The sequence below is a fragment of the Spermophilus citellus genome (assembly GCF_964194105.1).
Source record: "Spermophilus citellus genome assembly, chromosome: 16".
In the NCBI taxonomy this organism is placed as follows: domain Eukaryota; kingdom Metazoa; phylum Chordata; class Mammalia; order Rodentia; family Sciuridae; genus Spermophilus; species Spermophilus citellus.
The window spans coordinates 67,435,045-67,457,627 of record NC_138196.1 but is presented as its reverse complement, the minus strand read 5'-3'; the positions used below and the strand labels follow the sequence as shown (position 1 = coordinate 67,457,627).

Here is a 22,583-nt window from a genome sequence, read left to right as displayed (position 1 = left end):
TTTGAAATTAGGTTCCTGTCTAGATAATAATGTGTGTTAAGATTTATTAACTTATGCATTATACAAATTGCTATTGAGTCCATATTATGTGACAATAGTTTTCCAGTAGTTGGGGATTGCAGAGTAGAACATTTTTTAATTCCTCAAGCTTACATATTATTTTGAAGAAAAAGAAAACAATGCAGTAAGATTGTGAAGTAGCAATACAAGCTAGGAAGAAAAACCAAGTAGCATCATGAGGAGGCTAAGGCTGAGTGGCCCTGGTGGTGTTTACGTGGAGTGGGAGGAAGGTGCCTGGATGGCTACTGAGCAACAACTGAATAAAGTAAAGAGAGTGAGTCATGCAGATACTTGGGTGCAATATCCTAGGACCTGTAAGCAGCAAATATGAAGCCAGTTCCTCTACTGTGAGGAAATACATTCATCAGAAACTCCCATTACACCTGCAAGAATACTCAGGTTTCAGCAGACAATCAAAATTACAAGAGGAATTTTGACTAATTCTTCTTAGCAATCTGGTGTAAAAGTACAAAAAATAAGAGAGTATATCACCCATTTTGCATTTAGTTTAACTATCATAGTAGCTATGTAGAAAATATATAAATACTAAGGATGATATTACACTGCCCTGTTTTGAGGTAAGGATACAGGGAAACAAAGATGTTATGACTTAGTTTGTATTTTTAATCTTTATAACTGGATAGTAAACTTAAATAGATAAAAAAGTATGTGATACTGCCGGGAAGAAAATAATATACACTATTAACACATCACAGGTTAACTTACAAATATAATTGTGAATTTTCAGATGACTTGTATTAGGTTGTCTCTTGGATTGAATTTGGTTGTTTTCTAGTTCCAAATTTGCTGGTTCATAAGTTTTATGAATGCATATGCATTCATGTTCAACAGAATTGACAAAGCCCTGGGTCTTCTTTTGGCCAACGTTTAGAGCCAGTTTTTCTGAATTTGGCCTTTGATGCTCCCTGTGTTATATTAGGAAACATCACATCAAAGGCTTTCTTTGAAGTGAGGTACACTTTTAGGTTATTTAAGGTTATAAAGTATCGAAAAGGACACTTGTGCCAAATTAATCCCTTGTCCACTTCTCTCCTGCATGGCAAAGGGTTTGGCACCAGCTTGTGTTTACCTTTCAAAGTCATTCATTACTGTAGGTTTACTTATAAAACTAGATTATCAGGTATAAGTTTTAATCAATATTTTCCAAGAAACTATAGAAAAAGTAATTTCCATTTATTCTAATGTCATAGAAAGCAAGGTCTGTAATATTTTAAGATAGCATAGCAAATAAGCTTATTATTTTAATGGAAATTACATTAATAATTTAAATATCAAAGGTCCATCTCAAATGAAATACTACACACAGTAAACAATGAGTATTGGCTTTTAAGCACACTTAATTGCACAATTGAATAAATAGATATTTTGGCTTTTTTTTTTGCATATTTGCCCCTACTTTTACAGTATTGATAATTACAGATAAAAACCCCAAATGCTTTGTATATGATGTCCAATAACTTAGAGATTGGTATTACAAGAAAGAGATGATTATCTTCATTTTATTATTATACTTACCATTAAAATGATATCATTCTATTCATGGAGTATGAATAACAAAAATGATTTTTAGAAATCTAAAAAATCAATAGAATTCATTTTTAATGTAAAAAACAACAATTTTTTTCTCTAAACTGTTCTTCAGGTATATCATCACCTTTCTATATTAAGGCTGAAGTTAGTTGATCAGAATAGGTAAGATATTCTGACTTCCCCAAATGCAGCAAACTCCATTGTCATGATCAACTTCAACCTATAATCTTTCATTCAGTTAGATGGGAGTTAGAGTCTACAGACAAATAAGTACAAATTGGTGCAGAGCTTTGGTAGGAGTGTATATATGTGCATAAATGAACTGTTATTTTAGAATTTCAGATGGTATAAACAAATTAGATCATAAAAACCTCTTAAGGAAATCTGGAAAGTTGTATTCTTATTGACTCACAACTCAGAGATAAATAAGTGTTTATATAAATTTTAATTTGCAAAAATTAAAAAAAAATTTTTTTTGGAAAAGTTTTCTTCAGTACTGTGGATTGAACCCAAGGGTACTAAGTGACATGCCCAGCCATTTTTAGTTTTCATTTTGAGACAGGGTCTTGATAAATTGCTTAGAATCTCGCTAAGTTGCTCAGTCTGGCCGCAAACTTGTGAACCTCCTCCCTCAGCCTCCTGAATTGCTGGGATTACATGTCTGCACCACTGCGCCCAACTCAAAAGTCTTTTATATGAAGAATAATTACAATGCTTTAAAAATCAAATAGCATAATTTAAATGAACTCTGACATTTAAATTAAAAATGAATTGTTTTAATATTGCTCAAGGAAATAACAATGATTTTACACTTATTAGATTTTTGAATGTTACCACATATGCTGTTATTGTATTTGGATATATTTTTCCTAAATTAATAAGTATATTTATCATATTAGCAAGCATTACATTAGAAATTTACAATTCTAAGAAATTTAAATTTGTTTCTTATCCAATTAAATCACTCAGATGAATTTTATTTCAAGAGTAGTTATGTTTTTAATAAACTAAAAATAATTTCTAAGATCTTAAAAATTATTTCTAAGATCTATTGGTACTTAAAACCTTTACCTAATTTAGATTAATTTAATCACTGGGCATTACTTAGCTGATATCTAATATAATAGCTAGGTCAATTCTTAAAAATATAAAACAGTAAAACATGCATTTAAAGTCACATACTACTTTGCCTCTTATTTTTATGGCTTGTCTGAGAAGTTTATATACTTGAGTTTGTTAAAAAGCATGTTCATTTTTGCCACAATAAAAAGATATATTATAAAGAAGCATATGGCTATAAAAGAGTATGAAATATATATTCATAAACTTGGTTAATCTATAGCAAAATGCGGATGCATAACAGTTTATAATTTTCCACTTCATAGTTTTCTCTACAAAATAGTTATTGTAATTAACAATTATATACATGTATATGACCCATCTAGGCAAATAACTTAACATGAAAATATTTTATTAAAAATACAATTTTTTCCTAAAATATCTAAGTCCTCTAAAATATGTGAGATAACACCTAAGTAAATTTAAACATTATGAGATTTAGCAAAATCAATATTTGTCTTGGTCCATAATAGATAATATTTAAAATGGTTTATTCATAATATTTTAAAAGTAATGTCAAGTCTTATTTGATGCAGAACTAAAATTTGATTTTTCTTCTGTTGCAATGACACAATTTTCTTGGAATTTTGGTCTGCTATTAATAAGGGATCACAAAGTTAATTTTATTTTGCTTTCTGTTTTATGCAACTGAAAGGCAAAACATTTTGCAATGGAATATTTCCCTGCAATTTATGTTGACTTCATCAAATCCTTAATTTTTTAAAACATGATAATGTGTAAATTCTTCTCATTGCCATATCAAAAAATAAAGTGAAGACCCAATTCTGGGAGTTCATACAAGAGATATAAGTATTAGTGATTAAAAAAAAGATTGACAACAAATGATATCAAGGACTTCAGGAAAATGCAATCAACTGGAATGGAAAAATGGTAATACTACTATCAATTAGGGTAAAATATGTGCTGGAAAACAGTAAGTAGGATAAAGTATAAGAAAATAGAATAATAAGCCAATTCATTAATATGAAATAATAAATCTAGTGTACTATAAAATAGAGTAGCTAACATGTGAAGCAAAATCTACTAAAAATGCTGAAGGGACTTGTTCGTGTAGAACTGCAAAGAAAACTGTCAATATGCTTTTTTCAGAATTCAACAGGTAAGAAGATACATCTTCAGATGTGTTTGGTTTTTATTAACTGTAAGCTTTTCAAATAATATTCTATATTCAAATTCACTACCAATAAAGAATATGTAAATTAAATTTAAAAGAAAATATTATACTATATTCAAAAAAATGCAAAAGATAAAAATAATGATAATACTTTTTGCTACTGGAATGCAGGCAAACACTAACTCCATACCTTACTGGCCAAAATTGGAAATGCCTTAAGATTTTCACTTAAAAGTTTGGTAACATCTACTATCAATTGTAATTTAAAATGCATTTGCACTTTGACCCATTACTTCCACTCATGGAAATAAGAGCATGCAAATTGCAGCATTAATTTTCACAGAGAAAATAATGGAAGCAATACATATCATTCCTAAGGAACTCATTGATTGATTTAATTATACTAAAGTACAGGATATAGTACATTGGTAGCTTTTTGCTTCATCCACTCCTTAATTTTTATTTGGCAAATGAATTTTATTCTTATTTAGCAAATAAAATTTACTATTAATTCATTCATTTTTATTTAGCAAGTAAATTTTATTCCATTTAGTAAATAAAATTTATTCTTAATTTTTATTTAGTAAATATTATGTGAAACTCTATTCCAGGCTCTATGAATACAATGATGAACCAACATCTCTGACTTCATTGAATTCTCAGTAGTGTAGTGGAGCAGGGGAGGGTTGATTTGCAAATTAAATATAATGGATTGAGTGAAGGATTCACCCAAGGATTTCTCAGTTAGCCACTGACTAAGTAGTATAAATAATCCTATAGCCCTTTTTTCCCCTTTACTCTCCAAAGATTATCAAACTCCATAGGAGTTTCTTATAATGAATCCACCATCTTAAGAGAGTTTCATGTCATTTCTTTGAAGAAAAACCCAGAAAAGAAAATATTTATGAATGCATACATTTAACCAGGCACCTTGCCGAGGGATCTTCAAATTATGCTTTGATCCATCTCCAAATCTAGGAGGGAAATTAGTTCAAACTCAAGCTCAAAGGAGAAATTTGATAGCATGCCATGTTCAAGTATGACTCTTGGGGACACAGGTATGGATTTTATTTGATTTTTGTAAATCAGCATGTAAGGTTCTGGAAGAAATCTTCCCATACCACATATTTTTTTTTTCAGAGTGAAATAAAGCCACATATATTTAGTTATTATTTTATGAAATAAATGCAGGCTGAAATGCATTGACAGCTGCCAAAAAATTCAATTGATAAATTCAAGACAGAACTAAGAAACTCTCCTACAGGATCAGGATAGTAGTATAATTTCTTCCTGAAATTCACAAGAGGAAATGTATGCATAGTCATTACATATCCGAAGACAGATATTATATCTAAAGGTAATAGCTAAATTGCACTGCTATATTAAATTATTATAGAACACAAATAAGATTCATAACTATAAGAGTTTAGGATTATAGAAAATCCCTAAATGTTAAGAAAGCAAATAAATAAGACAGTTTAGGAAACAGAGTTTATAAATGATTGTGCTGTTTTACTGTATGATTTTGCTAATCTGCATTTTGAGGGTTTCAAGTGAGAGTGCACAATCATGTCACTCACCCTAAGCAATGGAGGTCACGCCCCCAGCATTTCTTTGTCAGTTAAGAAATAAGGGCTCATAATTGATGCCCTATCTCCTTTTCTTGACTTTTAGATAAATTATTTAAATTTGAAAGATTCAGACCATGCTTTGATAGGCTTTTTATGTAGATTACATACAACACAAGTATTTATACAAACAATAATAAAATAAAATGAAAAGTTCATAAAATTATTCATACCAAGTGTCCTACTTCAATTTGCCATTTTTATTTCCAAGGAATTGGAGGAATTATACAGATGATAAGATTCCAGTCAGAGTCATATGCTTTTATTTTTTTATAAATATTTTTTCAGTTGTCAATGGACCTTTATTTTATTTATTTATATGCAGTGCTGAGAACTGAACCCAGGGCCTCACACATGCTAGGCTGAGCCCCAACCTGAGCCCATCTATGCTTTTATTTTGCTTCAGTGTGTTGCTTATTTGATTTGCAGATATTCGGTCTTTTCTTTTCTACTAATCCATTTTGTACAGAGACAAATTAAGATGCCAGCAAAGCACTCTTGTAAAGACTATTTGAGGGAGTTTAACTGTGTTCTTTAAATATCTACTCCAATATTCTTACTTCTATTGCCCATATTGTACTTTCTACAACTTTGATAAAATACTGAAACACATGTCTATTCATAATTTTTAACTGGATCCTAAATGCTTTCTGAGGATACATTCTCATTTCCATCAATCAAAGTTGATCCAAATGCTTAACTTTCTTGCAAAATACTGAGGAAAAACTTGGAAGTAACAGCAATGTTCTGATTTTTATTCAATATTTAGTAAAGGATAGATATTAAAATGTATGGGTTTGTTCTAAGGGATTCATTGGATATAAATCTTCATCTTAAGATGATAGCATTTATCAAATTTAGAAATCTTACTGCTTCTCTCAGGCCTCAGTAATGTTTTTGTCTTCTTGTTTTGGCTTCCACTTTCATGAAGAGCCTTGAACCAATCCCGCAATCTGTTGGCCACTTCCCTGAATTCCAGGTCACTGCATGCTGAAAACAAAGGGAAACATCACAAATCTTTATTAAGAATTCAGTAGGATGTCAATGCTATTTCTCCAATTGTTCAGATAGCCAGTGGAAGGTAACAGTAAAAGAAAAAAACTAACCCAGGGACTAATTGTGAATCAGTTATTTTCAATGATAAACCTCAATACATGCTTCAAGCATAAGATGCAATTTAGCAATAATATCTTATTTGATAGAAGAGTATTTTTATTTTTTACACATTTTTATTGGTGCATATTTATTGTATATATAGATGGTTCCTTCTGATAAAATACTTGGTTTCAAGATTCCTATTGTGAACATCACAAAAAATTGTCTTGATATTTATGTGATTAATATGTTATGGAAAAGTGGTGGGGCATCTGAGATAATGAAGGTTTGAAAATACAAAATGAACATTATACATTTATAATTGGCCATTCCTATAATAATATGTTACAAATTAAAATTCCTTGCTAGGATATTCAATATATGTTAAAATTCATTAACTAATATTGTTTCTATTTAGTTTAAGATAACATGTTTTTAAACAGAAAAAATAAGATCATGCTATTTGGCATTAGAAAAAAGACTGTTAAATATTTAAGAAAATAAAAATACATTTTTGTCATTAAAAAGTGAAGATTAGCAAACTTTGACCTTTGGAACTGAAGATAGTTTTGTCTATTTTAAAAATCATTATTTATCAAAAATTATTTAAAATAATACATGATAAGCTATACCAAAACCTAATGTGCATGTGATTAATGCTAAAAAGTGGTAGATGATTCAAGAATTTGGTAGTAAAATGCTTTGAAAATATATTTTTACCCCACATACCTCAGATAGAGCCCTAATATCCAGAATGTACAAAGAACTCAAAAAATTAAACAATAAGATAACAAATAACCCAATCAACAAATGGGCCAAGGACCTGAACAGACACTTCTCAGAGGAGGACATACAATCAATCAACAAGTACATGAAAAAATGCTCACCATCTCTAGCAATCAGAGAAATGCAAATCAAAACCACCCTAAGATACCATCTCACTCCAATAAGATTGGCAGCCATTATGAAGTCAAACAACAATAAGTGTTGGCGGGGATGTGGGGAAAAGGGTACACTTGTACACTGCTGGTGGGGCTGCAAAATGGTGAGGCCAATTTGGAAAGCAGTATGGAGATTCCTGGGAAAGCTGGGAATGGATCCACCATTTGACCCAGCTATCGCACTTCTTGGACTATTCCCTGAGGACCCTAAAAGAGCGCACTATAGGGATACGGCTGCATCAATGATTATAGTGGCACAATTCACAATAGCTAGACTGTGGAACCAACCTAGATGCCCCTCAATGGATGAATGGATAAAAAAAAATGTGGCATCTATACACAATGGAGTATTATGCAGCACTAAGAAATGACAAAATCATAGAATTTGCAAGGAAATGGATGGCATTAGAGCAGATTATGCTAAGCGAAGCTAGCCAAGCCCTAAAAAACAAATGCCAAATGTCTGCTTTGATATAAAGAGAGCAACCAAGAACAGAACAGGAAGGAAGAGCATGAGGAAAAGACTACAGTAAACAAAGACGAATGGGGGGAGAGAAAGGGAGAGAGAAGGGAAAGCATATGGAAATGGTAGGAGACCTTCAATGATACATAAAATTATAAGAGGTCATGAGGGGCAAGGGGGAGGGAAAAAAAAGGGGAGAGAATTGAACAACAGCAGGGGAGGTAGAGAGGGAAGATGGGAGGGGAGGGGAGGGGAGGGGGGGTAGTAGGGGATAGGAAAGGTAGCAGAATACAACAGTCACTAATATGGCATTATGTAAAAATGTGAATATGTAACAGATGTGATTCTGCAATCTGTATTTGGGGTGAAAATGGGAGTTCAAAACACAATTTGAGTCAAATGTATGAAAGATGATATATCATGAGCTATGTAATGCTTTAAATAATCAATAAAAAAATTTAAAAAAAATGAAAACAGAAAAAAAAGAAAATATATTTTTAAAAACGTATTTACCTCACTTAGAGGACAACAGGCATTACAGATCTATGCTTTCTGCATGTTGCAATAAATAAGTGATTTCCTCAACTGCTAAGTATTCTGTACAAATACAGTTCTTGCTCATTTTGTTGGAAATAATTCATGCAATAGTGTTATAAAATGTTACATTATATATAAATTGCCTTCTGATATGATATATGGTATATATAGATATACTATAATACAATGTATGGAATCTAACACAATCAAGACAACTTCTTAGCACTTGAGGGCAACAAGATCCCAGATTTGAAAGACCTGGTACAGCTGGTGACCCAGATTAGCAAATCATAAATTTCGGAATTACTAGAATCAAAGAAGACGGTCATACATATTTTTATGGGGGAAGATAACAATTTTTCTTTTCATATGCCAAGAATAAGGAATCAGAATGCCATAATCATGCAGGCAGCATGATCATGGAAAAAAAATATTTCCTATGTCTAAGCCAGAAAATTCAAGTAAACAAAAGAGATCTGAAAACCAAATCTGAAAAATGAACCACATATTTTATCTTTTTTTCCAGAAAATAATTGGGAAATAAGATATACCAAAGACTAAGGCAAGAAAGTGGATTACTGAGAAAAGTTGATAAAACGGAGAATTGAGGGGTGAAGAGCATTTCTAGGAAGATGGGAAGGGGGATTCCAGGCCAAATGTTGTGTGCTAAGTGCAGAGGCAGGTGATAGAAGGTCTGAAACTGCCTGTTCTGGGACAGAGCAATGTACAAAATACACAGCTCTCTCTTCACCTCATTGAATCTTTCTTTTGCTGAGAAGAAGCTTTTTGAGTCCATCCCATTCATTAATTCATGATTTTATTTGTTGTGCTTTAGGAGTCTTGTTAAGGAAGTCAGGACCTCATCTTATACAATGAAGATTTGGGCCTACTTTTTTCTCTATTAGGCACAGGGTCTCTGGACTAATTCCTAGGTCCTTGATCCATCTTGAGTTGAGTTTTGTGCATGATGAGAGATACGGGTTTATTTTCATTTTTGATGCATATGGATTTCTAGTTCTCCCGGCCCCAATTGTTGAAGAGGCTATCTTTTCTCCAATGTATGTTTTTGGCAACTCTATGTAATATGAAATAACTGTTTGGGGAGAGAAAATTTTTACCACATGCACATGAGATAGAGCAATAATCTCCAGGATATATAAAAACACAAAAATCTTAACACCAAAAAACCAAACAACCCAATAAGTAAATGGACTAATGAACTGAACAGACACTTCTCAGAAGAAGATATACATTTAATCAACATACATAAAAAAATGTTCAACATCTCTAGTAATTAGAGAAATACAAATCAAAAGTAGATGACTGAAACAAGTTATAACTGCCAGTCAGAATGGCAGTTATCAAGAATACGGACAATAATAAATGTTGGCAAGGATGTGGGAGAAAATGCACAGTCACTGCTGGTGGGACTGCAAATCAGTGCAACTATTCTGGAAAGCAGTATGAGATTCCTCAGAACATTTAGAACGGGACCACCATTTAATCCAGCTATCCCACTCCTCAGTCTATACCCAAAGGACTTACAATCAGCATAATATAGTAATGCAGCCACATCAATGTTTATAGCAGCTCAATTCACAATAGCTAAACTATGGAACGAACCTAGATGCCCTTCAATAGATGAATGAATAAAGAAATTGTAGTATATACACATAAGGGAATATTACTCAGCATTAAAAGATAATAAAATTATGGCATTTGCAGGTAAATGGATAGAGTTAGAGAATAAAATGCTAGTTGAAGTCAGATAATCCCCCCAAACCAAAGGCCAAATGTTCTCTCTGATAAGTGGATGCTGATCCATCATGGGGGGGGGGCATGGGGAAAATGGAGGAAATTTGATGGGGCAAAGGGGAGGGAGTAGTCAGGTGGAGGCATGACGGTAGGAAAGATGGTGAAATGAGATGGACATCATTACCTTAGGTACATGTATGACTGCAAATATGGTGTGATGCTACATTTTGTATAACCCTAGAAATGTAAAGTTGTGCTTCAATTGTGTACAATGAAACAAAATGCATTCTGCTTTCATATATACCTAATTAAAATAAAGTTAAAAATGCATAGATCTTTTCAAACAGATGAAACAACAAACCTAGTGAAAGGCAACGAAAATATGAATTTTATTGATGAGTGACAGTGATAAGGTCATAAAAGTTATGCTCCTAATACGAATATCTACACCTTATGCTCAGGAAGATCTTAGGAAACAAAAACCTGCTCAAATTAGAGGGAATCTACATATTTATGCACTTTTAATATATGCATCACATATCTCTGGAAGAATATATATGAAGATGGTAAAACTATCTCCACTTCAGGGATCTGGGTTAGAGGGAGAAAACTGCTTAAGGGAGTCCTACTTTGGCTACTCATCTCTTTTTTCACTTTGATTTGTGTGCTATATACCTGTTTTGACATTAAAAATAAACAGAACTTAAAAACTTTTTAAAAAGTTAGAAATGCATATAAACCTCCCTTAAAAATCTCTTTTCTTTAAAGTTTATCCTGAAAGTATACAACATGTATTCAAGCATATTCACTGAAATTGTTCAATATCATTTGTTCCGCCATACCAAGCAAAAAGCAAAGTTTCACCCAACAAGGTATCTGCTAAAGGTTCAAAGTTATTTTGTAGAACAGATTAATATAGTGATAATACTTACTATGTATGTATAGTTGAACAATTCTGAAATCTCATGATTTTTGAAATTAAGTAATGCATAATAAATATAATAGCATTTTAAACAAGTTACCAAATGGTAGATCCCATATCAGGATTGAATATAGAATCAGAGTTTTAGTCTCAATATTACATTGAGCTTAAATATTCCAAAAAAGTTGAAATACTTTTAATTAATAATTTTAGTAATTATAATGAATAAAACAATAATGATAAAATGCATACTTAGTGTGATAAATACTTTACATGTATTAATTAATTTAATCATTATAAAAATATATTGCTTCCATTTTAAAATATTAGGAAACTGAGGTATAGAGAACTGAGTAAGTCATCTGAGGTGTGTCAGATAAAGTGGCAAAACCAAGTTTTGAATCTATAAATTAGACTTCAGAATCCAAAGTCTTAATCCTGACCACAAATCACCTCAGAAATCTCAAAGGAAATGAACAAAGTAGCAAGTGCCAATTTAGAACAAAAAAAGTCAAGCATCGCCTCCCTGAAAGCTTATAAACTCCATTTCATAAACGATGATTGCAAGGCTGTGAACTGATCACCAATGCAGGGAGGTTTGATGTTAGCAAAGCATTTTCAAAAGACAATGTAAGACCTATAGGATGTAATTGTATCTCTCTGAATTCAAAGAAATCACAAGTCTTCAGGTGCAATGTTTGATACCAATTAAAAACAGATCAGGGATCTCAGTAAGCAATGAACTTCTGTACATGCCACCACACAGTCCACAGTAGGGGACAAGCCCCCACCCCATGGGAACCAGTCAGAGGTCCCCTACAAGTTTCTGACAGCAGCAGTGAGTTCCTAGAGTTCTTTTCCAGAAGAAATCAGTTGATATTATTTTCTTCCTATTTTCCAAAAGGTCTCTCACACAGATTCATTTTTCCAGAAATAATATCTTGCATTTATATAGCATGAAATACTTCTTAATGAGGTTTCAAAAATTTGATTTTTATAAAAAGCCTGGAAGGTTAGGGAGAGGATTATTATCTTTATTTTTAATGCTGTGGAAGCGAGGACACCGAACTTAAAGGACTGCTCTCAATTTTATAGCCAGTAGTGAACTGAAGCAGTGCTTAGTACTCATTAATCTAATTAAATTTGCAGTTAGGAAGGAATAAAAGAAATAACGAATCATGCTAAAATAATAATAAATATGATTTTAAATTAAAATTGAATAGTATTAAAAGTTGCTTTTCAACCCAGGGTTGTGCAGTTGTAGCCAATTATTAATAAAAGCATGATGTCATATAAAGCAGAAAATGGGTGGAAAAAAGGAGAACTCATACATTTTTAAAAAATTATATAACTGTTTATTTTTATGTCCACACACATTTGATGACACAAAATGTAGAGTAGAGAAGTAAGGATAAAACAAACAAACAAACAAAATCTCTATAATATAGAATAAAAACAAGGAAGGAAATACAGAAAATCTATCAAAGAAAGGAAAAGAGCCCTGGAGGATTGCTTAAGAAGTCTAACATCTGACACGGAAATGTTCGTCTTTTTGTTTTGTTTTTGTGGCACCAAGGATTGGACAATACCGGGCAGCCTTCCACTGAGCTATACCTCTAACCCTGTTTATTTTTGTGCTTTAAAACAGGGTCTCATGAAGATGCCTAGGCTGGCTTTGAACTTGGGATCTTCCTGCCTCAGCCTTCTGAGTTACTAGAATTAAAGACATATGCCACCTCACCTGACTGAGGAAAACACACACACACACACACACACACACACACACACACAGAATATCTTTCAAAATTTAGAACATTAAATATAGAAAGATCACAAAAGATTTTAGGAAAAAAATTAAATAAGGAACAAGCCAAAGATCATCCATAAAAGATAAAAATATCAGCTCTGTATCCCACTAATCATAAGCTATGATGGGTTAGAGAAGGTAACAAACCAAACCTTCAAAATTCTAAGGGAGATAATTTTAACCTTGCATTTCAAATCTATTCAATTATCAATCAAATAGGCCAGAATAAAGACATTTTTAGATGTGCAACAAATCAGAGATTTTACATTCCATATTACCATGAGAACGGGCTATAACAAAATGATAGAGGAAATTAAAAAAAATAAAGACATGAAATTCATAAAATAGTGACCCACTTAAGAAGTAACTGAGAGGTAAATTCAACCTAGCTGTGTAATGTATAAGGACAAAGTAAGCTGATAGGTAGCTCAGGGACAAATCTGGTGGGCAGTAGGGAGAGTGACTTGGCACAATAATGTCTGGTGGACAGCTTGTAAAAATTTGTACTCACAAAGGCAGTGGAGATATGAAATGTAGAATTTAGTTAAAATGGAAACTACATTATTTATTTATTTTTCCCCTTGTTTGTTTGTTTGTTTGTTTGTTTATTTATTGGTGCTGGGGATTGAACCCAGGGCAAGGCAAGCACTCTACCAACTGAGCTATATCCCCAATCCTAACACTCCATATAATGAGGCAAAAAGTATATTTATACAGATGTACTTTTAGTGTAAATTTCACTATTCTGTAAGCAATACTTCCATCATCATGAAATTGTAAAATTGTTGATATGCAACTTGATGCACCATTTAAAGAATACCAATGAGACTCAACGGTTATGAAATATAAGTGCTATTAATTTTGTGAATAAGTGTCCGATTCTGGCTGCAAGAGGTAGAACAGTGAAAGTGAGAACACGAAGAGTGAAAAGTGGCAATGCACAGGACCTCACTTTTCAAAAAAGAGAGGGCTTGAGGTACTACTATCTAAAGAACTGGAAATGTGGTTAGGGGTTTTTGTTCTTTTACAAAGCATTTTTGTTTGTTTGTTTGACTAATACATTTTCACTGTTTATAGATGTCATTGGTAGGGATTAAGAATAGTCATATGACGAATACTGGAAAGAGAGAGGAAAATGGAATACATTTTTTCCTTCATCAAACCAGAAAATCTAAAGTAATATTTGAGGTTGGTAGTCATTTTAAACATAAGAGTTTAGTCACTTGAAGAATAGTAACAATCACAATCTGGTGAAGATACAGCCCAAACCTATGTTCTAATATTCCCATTCAATGACACTCAGATATTTTCCCCAACTTCTGTGTCTATGCATAGATAATTTCCTCAACTCAGTCTCAGTGTCTGTGGACTTCATCCATCTCATCATTTAGTCTCTGATGTAAAATGTCACTTAAATATATTACTCTAGAAGTTAGTACCAAAATAAAAGCAAGTCATTAAAAAAAAAAAAAAGAGCTAGTCAGGTACTTAAAACCTGCATCATTTGAAAATGATTAGCTCTATGACCCAGGAGAGCAGGGGTGGGCATGAGCAGAAGGAGGGCAGTAGGTTGGTGGCTGTCCTAACCATTGATCATTTTCAACCTCAAAATTAGCAGTAGAAATCATCTGTCCTCTTCTTCCTCATGACTCTCTTTTGTGGAAAGCACTGGGTGATAAATACATGCAACTTATGTGGATGAGATTGAAAACAGGACAATTAAGATTTGTTGATTATATTCATTAAGTCAAAAATTGGGGTATTAACTTGTATTACATAACACATTATGCTTAGAGAGTTTACATACTTTATTCAAATCACAGGTATGTGGTGGCAAATTTGGTGCTTCTAATTCAGAAAAATTTCTATTATGTTCAATTATCATCTTTTCCATATCAATGACCAGTGTAATATACCAGTGATAAACCAAATATACCATTTATTCACAGCTCAGATTTTTAACATTCATTACTCAGAGAAGATCAAATTTGAGAGTTGGAGAGATTTCAGGAACAATTTAGTGTCTTCCGTAAACCCAGGGCATTTGTTTTGAAGAACCCAAAATTCAACATTCATTAATACAATATTTTATGCAGAAACCTTTGACAATATTTTTTATGAATTTGAAATAATTTTTGCTGACAATCAACTCATTTTATTTAAAGTTGGCAATGATTTAACTACAATTACTGAATAAAACAGGGATTCTTGCCAAGTTAGAAACTTTACACATTTTCTTAAGTTTAATTAAACTTCATAAAAATGTAAAAATTATCAAATGTGATGCATTTAATAACTATTTAACTAATCATTTATTATTGGTGATTATTCATTTTTCTTTATATTTTAGAGTCAATACTATTTTTTTAAGTCTGAAGTGTTTAGTTTTGACACTTTAATAGATATCAATGACTCTACATGTCACAAAAGAAAAAGAAGAAAGAAAGAAACTGGTTTTTTTTTTTTAGATTGGCTAACTTCACTTAGCATTTTTCTCTGATATAAGGAGACTGATTGATAGTAAGTAGTTAGGGGGTACTTGGGAGGAATAGACAAACTCTAGATAGAGAAGAGGGGTGGGAGGGGAAGGGAGAGGCCAGGGGGTTAGCAATGATTATGGAATATGATGGACATCATTATTCAAAGTACAGGTATGAATACACAAATTGGTGTGATTATACTTTATATACAACCAGATATTTGAAAAATTGTGCTCTTTATGTGTAATATGAATTGTAATGCATACCACTATCATTTATTAAAAAAATCAATAAAAAAGAAATTGTTAAAATAATCCTGATTGATTCATAATGTGTTTACTGAATGCTATGTCCCCTCAAAATTTATATGTTGCAAACTAATCTGCAATGTTTTGATATTTGGGAGTATGAGGTTGGGGATAGAGCTTTCATGGTTAGGGTTAGTATTCTTTTACAGAGGCCAGCGAGATCCCCCATGCCTTCCACCATATCACACACAGGTAGTCAATGGCCATCTGTGAACCAGGAAGCAGGCCTTTAGCAGATACTGAATCTATTGGTGCTGCCTTGATCTTGGACTTCTTACTCTCCAGAAGTATGAAGAAGAAATTTCAGTTGTTTATGAGCCACCCAATCTGTGGTATTCTGTTATAGTAACCCAAGTGGATTGAGACATACTATCACAGACATAGAGATTATTATTATTATTATTAAGAATACCCATTTATTAAAAAACGAATACTGATTTATGACAATATGAGTCATTAAAATGATTATATATTCTAAGAAAACTCAGATGTAATAAAGAGTTCCAGACAGTTGGATGTTCTGAGAAGATTCAAATTAGGGACAGAGATCACATTGTAAGTGGGCATTATCTTTGAGAAAATTTTGTTTCCTTACAACTGAATCCTATCTCTATTGGACTTGATTCATGGTTTTAAAAATAATTCATCAGATCACTCATTCTTGTGAAATATTAGAAAATAATCACATTATGTAATGAGCGATGAAAGGAAGTAGTATATAGTAATTTAAACACATTTGTGTTAGTTCACAAAATACCAGTCATTTTTGGTCAACAAATTTCCCTTTCTCTGATTTTCTATGGTCTATGAGGTGAAGAAATGACATATCTCCACTATCACTCTTGATGAACCTGTGACGTTCCCTTCTTCAATCATTTTAAAATATATATTCTGATGGTCTCTGTAATGGGATCAGGTTGGTATGTGAGTGTAGTACAGTTAAAATCTCTCAGAATACAATTATCCTAAAGATAAAGAATTTAAGTTTGTCTTGATATGAGTATTTTCTTGCAAAAACAAAATCATTATATAATAAAAGATCCAAGGTATTTTTCTTTAAATATTAACTCATATTCTCCCATTACATATGGCTACATTGTCCCAAAGACACAAAAAAACAAGGTAAGGGAAAGTACTCTAAAATAGTACAATGTTTATTTCAGGTTGAAGAAAAACAGAGAAAAATTATCACTTGTTGGACATAGTCTTAATTCTTTGACTCTACATAATCATATATTACTGAATAATCCTATATTGTACAGCTACCTCTACAACACAAAAGTGATAAATGAATGTTTATGAATTGATGTCATAGATTTATATATTTGCTTATTTCAGTTAACAGAATATCTGTCACACCCTCAGACTGATTCTTGTTATTTTCTTTGAAAACCCTTAAAAATGAAACTATTGGATCATAGAGTATGAACATTTAAATGTAACATGCTCTGTAATGTGCAAACTTTTAATTCCACAAAACACTCATGAAATATTAAAATGCACATTATTTTCTTTTGCATCCTATAATTCAGTCATTGAGAAATGAAGTAGTATAGGTATGTAACTGTTTAAAAGAAATCAATGAATTTAAACAATGTTCTTTGGAATTAAAACAACATAATTGACATGAATTACATATTTATCTAGGGCAATCTAACAAAAATGAATATAGAATGTGTCTTCCACAGAATAACTGGCTCCAGACAATGCATAAAACTAGAAAAAGTTAAAGATCCCAGAAATTTCCCTGGAATATATTCATGAAGCTGCAAAACAAAGAGTTGCTAACATTTTGTCAAGTTGTGAACTGTATTCCTAGCATGGAGTGCAGTCAGAAAACTTTTTCCAAAGCAAAATTTCAAAATGTACCTATCACTGACTTAAGATAGACAAGAGAAACACATAAATTTGAAAATAAAATAACATTTCCTAGCTAAAAATAAATAATGCTGGACCTTTTGCAGATATGTTAGAAAAAAATTCTTTTGTAAAAATCAGTAGATAAAGATTTAAGGAGAAAATTCATAAGCAGAGGCTTAAGATGTTGGGTAAAGGACAAGTATAGTATGGACTCACAGTTATAAACCAATACATCTTTGGCTTGATCAAAATAAACTTTTAGTCCATTTGTTACAAAAACATCATAGACTAAGTGACTTATAAACAACAGAAATAGTTTTTTAAACAGTTCTAGAAGCTGAGAAGAGTATTATAAGACTCCAGCAGATTTCAGCAGATTTGGTGACTGGGGAGGGCTCTCTCTTTGCTGTGTCCTCACCTGGAAGAAGGATTGAGGAGCAACTGAGCCTCCTTTGTAAAGGTACTAATCCTATTCAGGAGGTCTTCTCCCTCATTATCACTCTCTTCACTTTCCCCAAAACCCCACTTTCTAATACATATTTTGGCTGTTAGGATTTCAACCTATGAATTTGGAGGATGCAAATATTCAGACCATTGCACTCTTCTAGGTGCTTTCCCTGGTAAATAAAGAGGGACTTTATTTATAAAATTTTCATTTTTATTTAAAAGCCCCATATTTAGATGCATATGCGCGCACGCGAAGCGTGCGCGTGCACACACACACACACACACACATATACATACTTAATATTTGTATGTGCACAAATTTACAAACATTTGTCTGATTACAGAGTATAACACAAATACAAATGTTCCATACTAGAATAGTGTTGAGAATTTTTAAATGATGTTTTTCTTAAAAAGCTCAGTATAAAATTTCCTCCTGATATTGTCAAGACAGAAGGATGGATTTTGAGTAGATCCTGTTGTAATTAAGTAGCCATGTGTCTGCTGCACAAACATACAGAATCAGGTAAGTTACTTTGTAAGTCCTCTAGGACAAAGAAAAAACACACAGGCAACACATACACACACACAGACACACACAGACATACACATCTTTGAGAGTAATTCATTACCAAGGATTATTTTGGTCTGAGTGTGCTGTAAGTTAAAGTCACAGAAATATTTTTAAATGATAAATTATGAACGTGAAGGTGTGAGTCTTCAACATTGCTATAAATCATACAGTTTTATTAGAACATGAGCTACAATTTCTATAGCCCTTAAAAAAATATTGATGTCACAAGTGTATTTGAAACTTTGTGACTCATAAATAACTGTTTTTTTGACGTCCAGCCTAAGGAAGGAGGTGTTCTGTACTGAAGGCATTTTGCTCAGGCATTACAGAAGACATGTTGAATAGATGAGTCTCCAAGCAAGCACCTGGGCAATAGAATACATGATTCATTATATTCTGACATTCAGTGGCATTTGGGTTATAAAAAGGTCTTTCTGAAAAGCAAGAGCAACTAGGGACCAGATCAAGTGACAAAGTAGCATTACAGACAAACATCTAAAAGATGACAAACTTTGTTGGAATATTTAATGTCCTGCAAAACACGAGTCCATTTCTGTCAAAAGAATAAGAATGAATATTAGATTGTGCCAATCCTTTTGAAACTAAATCATTTGAATCAAACTATTTGAAACTTCAAATATCTGCTGATCTTTTTTACTAACAGATCATGACACGAAAGCTCAAAATTATCTATAACATTTAATAATTATATAACCAAAAATGCTATTTAAATTCCATGCCTGCAGTTATTACTAATCTGTATTTCTAGAGAGATCATGGAGATATAGTCATCGAATTAAACCAAATTTATAGAATTGTCTCTATCTTTTTATTAAATGGAGATCACTATCAAGTTGATGAGAGAAATAATCCTCCACTAATTTTAATATCTTCTCCACGTTTTCCAGCAAACCAAAGAACCATGGAGTAGTCAGTAAAATTAGAAGGTAGGGGAGTACACTAGCATCTATTTTGGGATAGAGGTGCTGTAAGATTCCTTCATTGGTGAAAGGTAAATGCAGCATTGTATTGTGACTTTTTTTTTTGCAGTTGGGGATGCCATGTGATGTAAAGACAATCTTGTTAGATTTCCAGGGCTGTCATAACAAAGTACCAAAGACTGCTGAGCATAACAATAATAATTTATTTCCATATACTTTTAGAAGATAAAAGTCTAAGATCAAGGTGTTGGCAGATTTGCTTTCTTCTATGGCCTTTCTCCTTGGCTTGCAAATGGACACCTTTTTATGCCTGGTCCCCTCCTCTCTCTGTTGTTTGCTGGTTGCCATGAGTTGAGCAGCTTAGTTCCACCATGTGTTTCCATCATGATGTTCTACCTCACTTTAAGCCCAAAGCAGTGAGGGAAGCCAACCTTGAAATGAAGTCTCTGAAACTTTGAGCATAAATAAGTCTTTCCTCCGTTAAGTCAGTTTTCTCAGATATTTTGTCTTAGTGACAAAAAGCTAATAGCCTGTTTTGTCTGTATCTCAGTTTCTTCTCATAAGTATACCAGTCAGATTGGAATAGACTCTGTTATTGGGCCTCATATTAACTTAATTATCTCTTCAATGGTCCTGTGTCCAAAATCAGTAACATGCTGAGGAACTGGAAATTGTACTTTATCTACCATAAAAACATTAGGGGGACATAATTCAGACCACACTAATAGACATGGTTTGAGCTTATGACACATTGTCAGGGTGTCACAGAATGCAATTTAAACTACCTAATAATTATATTGTAGGTTGACTATAGGTAGTGATTGTATACTATACTCAAAATGCTAGAAGAAAGAATTTTAAGTATTTTCCTCATAATGAAGTGATAAATGTTTGAGAGGTACATATGTTTAACCTGATTATATAATATGTATATATACTGAAATATTATTTGGTAACCCTTTAATATGTACAATTCTATATCTATTAAAACAAATTTAATTTAAAAAGAAAGATAAAATTATTCTCAGAGTCAGCCTTCTAGATCTGTAAGTTCTATATTCATGGCTTCAATCAACAGGGAATGAGAAATGTAGTACAGTGTCTCAAAACCATTTTGTGGTCAATGTCATCATTGTATATGTATATACAACAGTGGTTCCATAATATTATGTTGCCTAGTGATATGTTAACTATTTTACTTAGAGAAAGTACACTCTATTATAGCCACACAATGACAGATTCTACTATTGATGCATATTTCAGAATGTATCTTCATCATTGAGACACATATGACTATATTTAAAAAACTACATCTGTACTGAACATTTACAGAATTTTTCTTTGCATCATTCTCTGAATAACACAATATTACAACTACTTACATAGCATGTATATTGTATTAGATATCAGAAATAATCTAAAGCTTTTTAAAATTATGTGAGAAGATGTGTGTAGGCTATTACCAATACTGTGCCATTTTAATAAGGGATTTTATGAATCCTCAGATTTCTGTGTCCTGAAGATTTTAGTACCCTCAGGGTCCTGGATCCAATTCCCCTGCATATATAGAGGGGCATTTGTAAATGTTTTAGATAAATTTTCATTTTTTCCTCGTGTTTCTTTCTGTTTCTCAAACATTTCATTATTTGACAATTTTCACTCATAATTGCATTCTGAAGAAGGTGATGAAAGGAGAGCGTGCATTTCTCATTTGTTCCCAATTTCTACTAATGTTGTTACACCCCAAAGCTCTGACTCCCTCTCTAGTCTGTGCCTGCCTGAGATGAAAGCACTGCTCGGACAGTCCGCTAAACCACTGCTCCTCCCAGCACCAGCCTCAGTGATGGTGCTCTGTGAAGGGTTATATTTTATTTCATGAAGCAGGGTTCTGAAGTATAGCACCATTCTGGAGCTGAAAATTTATTAAACAAATTTATTTTCTGTATAATGTAGTAGATGTTTACTATGCTTTCATTTAATATACATCTCAAAGAGTGATATAACATATATTATCAATTCAGTTTTTTTTTGTTACCACACCATAAATCTTTCTTCTGTATAATAAAGTTCTGTGTAGGGGTGAGTGTGTGTGTGTGTGTGTGTGTGTGTGTGTGTGTGTGTGTGTATATATATATATATATATATATATACACTTTATTAAATTTTTTGAAATGTGTATTTTTTGAAATGACACTTCAATAAAGAAAAATTGAACTACACCTATTATAATTTCCTCATCTGCACAGGATAATTACTCTGACAATTAATAACAATTTGAAATTATTGTTTGAATAAATGGATGGTCAAACAGGGGTCAAATCAATGGAAACTACAGTATTATTCTTTTTTAATGTTTTATTTCCATTGAGATACTCCTTTTGTAATAGCTACAAATTTTAGATATCTAGAAAATACGTTTCAAAACCCATGTATTTCATAAGCATACCATGGCATTCTGATATGTTTTCTTTCCTAGTGGATGGTAATTTTATGGTCACATATATCTACACAGAGTAAAAATAATAGTCTTCTGCCATTTGATAGATGAGGTAAAGTAATGCAGATCCATTCAGATTATTATTTTACCTGATAGACTGGCAGATTAATCTTTAATGGCAAAAGACAGACAGTAAAGGTTGTAGAAGGTTATACAGTAATCAAAAAATGCATATTTAATCAGATGAATTCCATTCAGGAACCTGCCAAGAACTGCTTTCACTCTTGCATAATATTAATAGAAGGCATGCCTGCTATTACAATCAATTCTAGTAGCCATTAAGAGAATTACTGTGGGGTAAAAATGAAGCAGTGAGCTCAAAGGTTGGTACTTCTGGCAATCATTTGAACTAATAAAAACTGACTGGCTTTGCAAGAGCAACATACATAAGTTTGAAATAAGTGAATGAATTTTCAAGTTCATAAAACACTGTCAGGTCATTTCAGAAAATCCTTTACAATGA

The 22,583-nt window shown here is 32.4% G+C and overlaps 1 protein-coding gene across 1 annotated transcript in view; it reads right to left on the bottom strand.

Annotated features, from left to right (window-relative positions):
- SPOCK3 (SPARC (osteonectin), cwcv and kazal like domains proteoglycan 3) overlaps positions 1-22,583 on the bottom strand; it is a 410,406-nt gene that overhangs the window by 14,064 nt on the left and 373,759 nt on the right. The window contains exon 7 of the mRNA XM_081269496.1: positions 6,364-6,483. Coding sequence (XP_081125622.1) covers positions 6,364-6,483 — 120 coding nt within the window. The remainder of the gene's footprint in view (positions 1-6,363; positions 6,484-22,583) is intronic.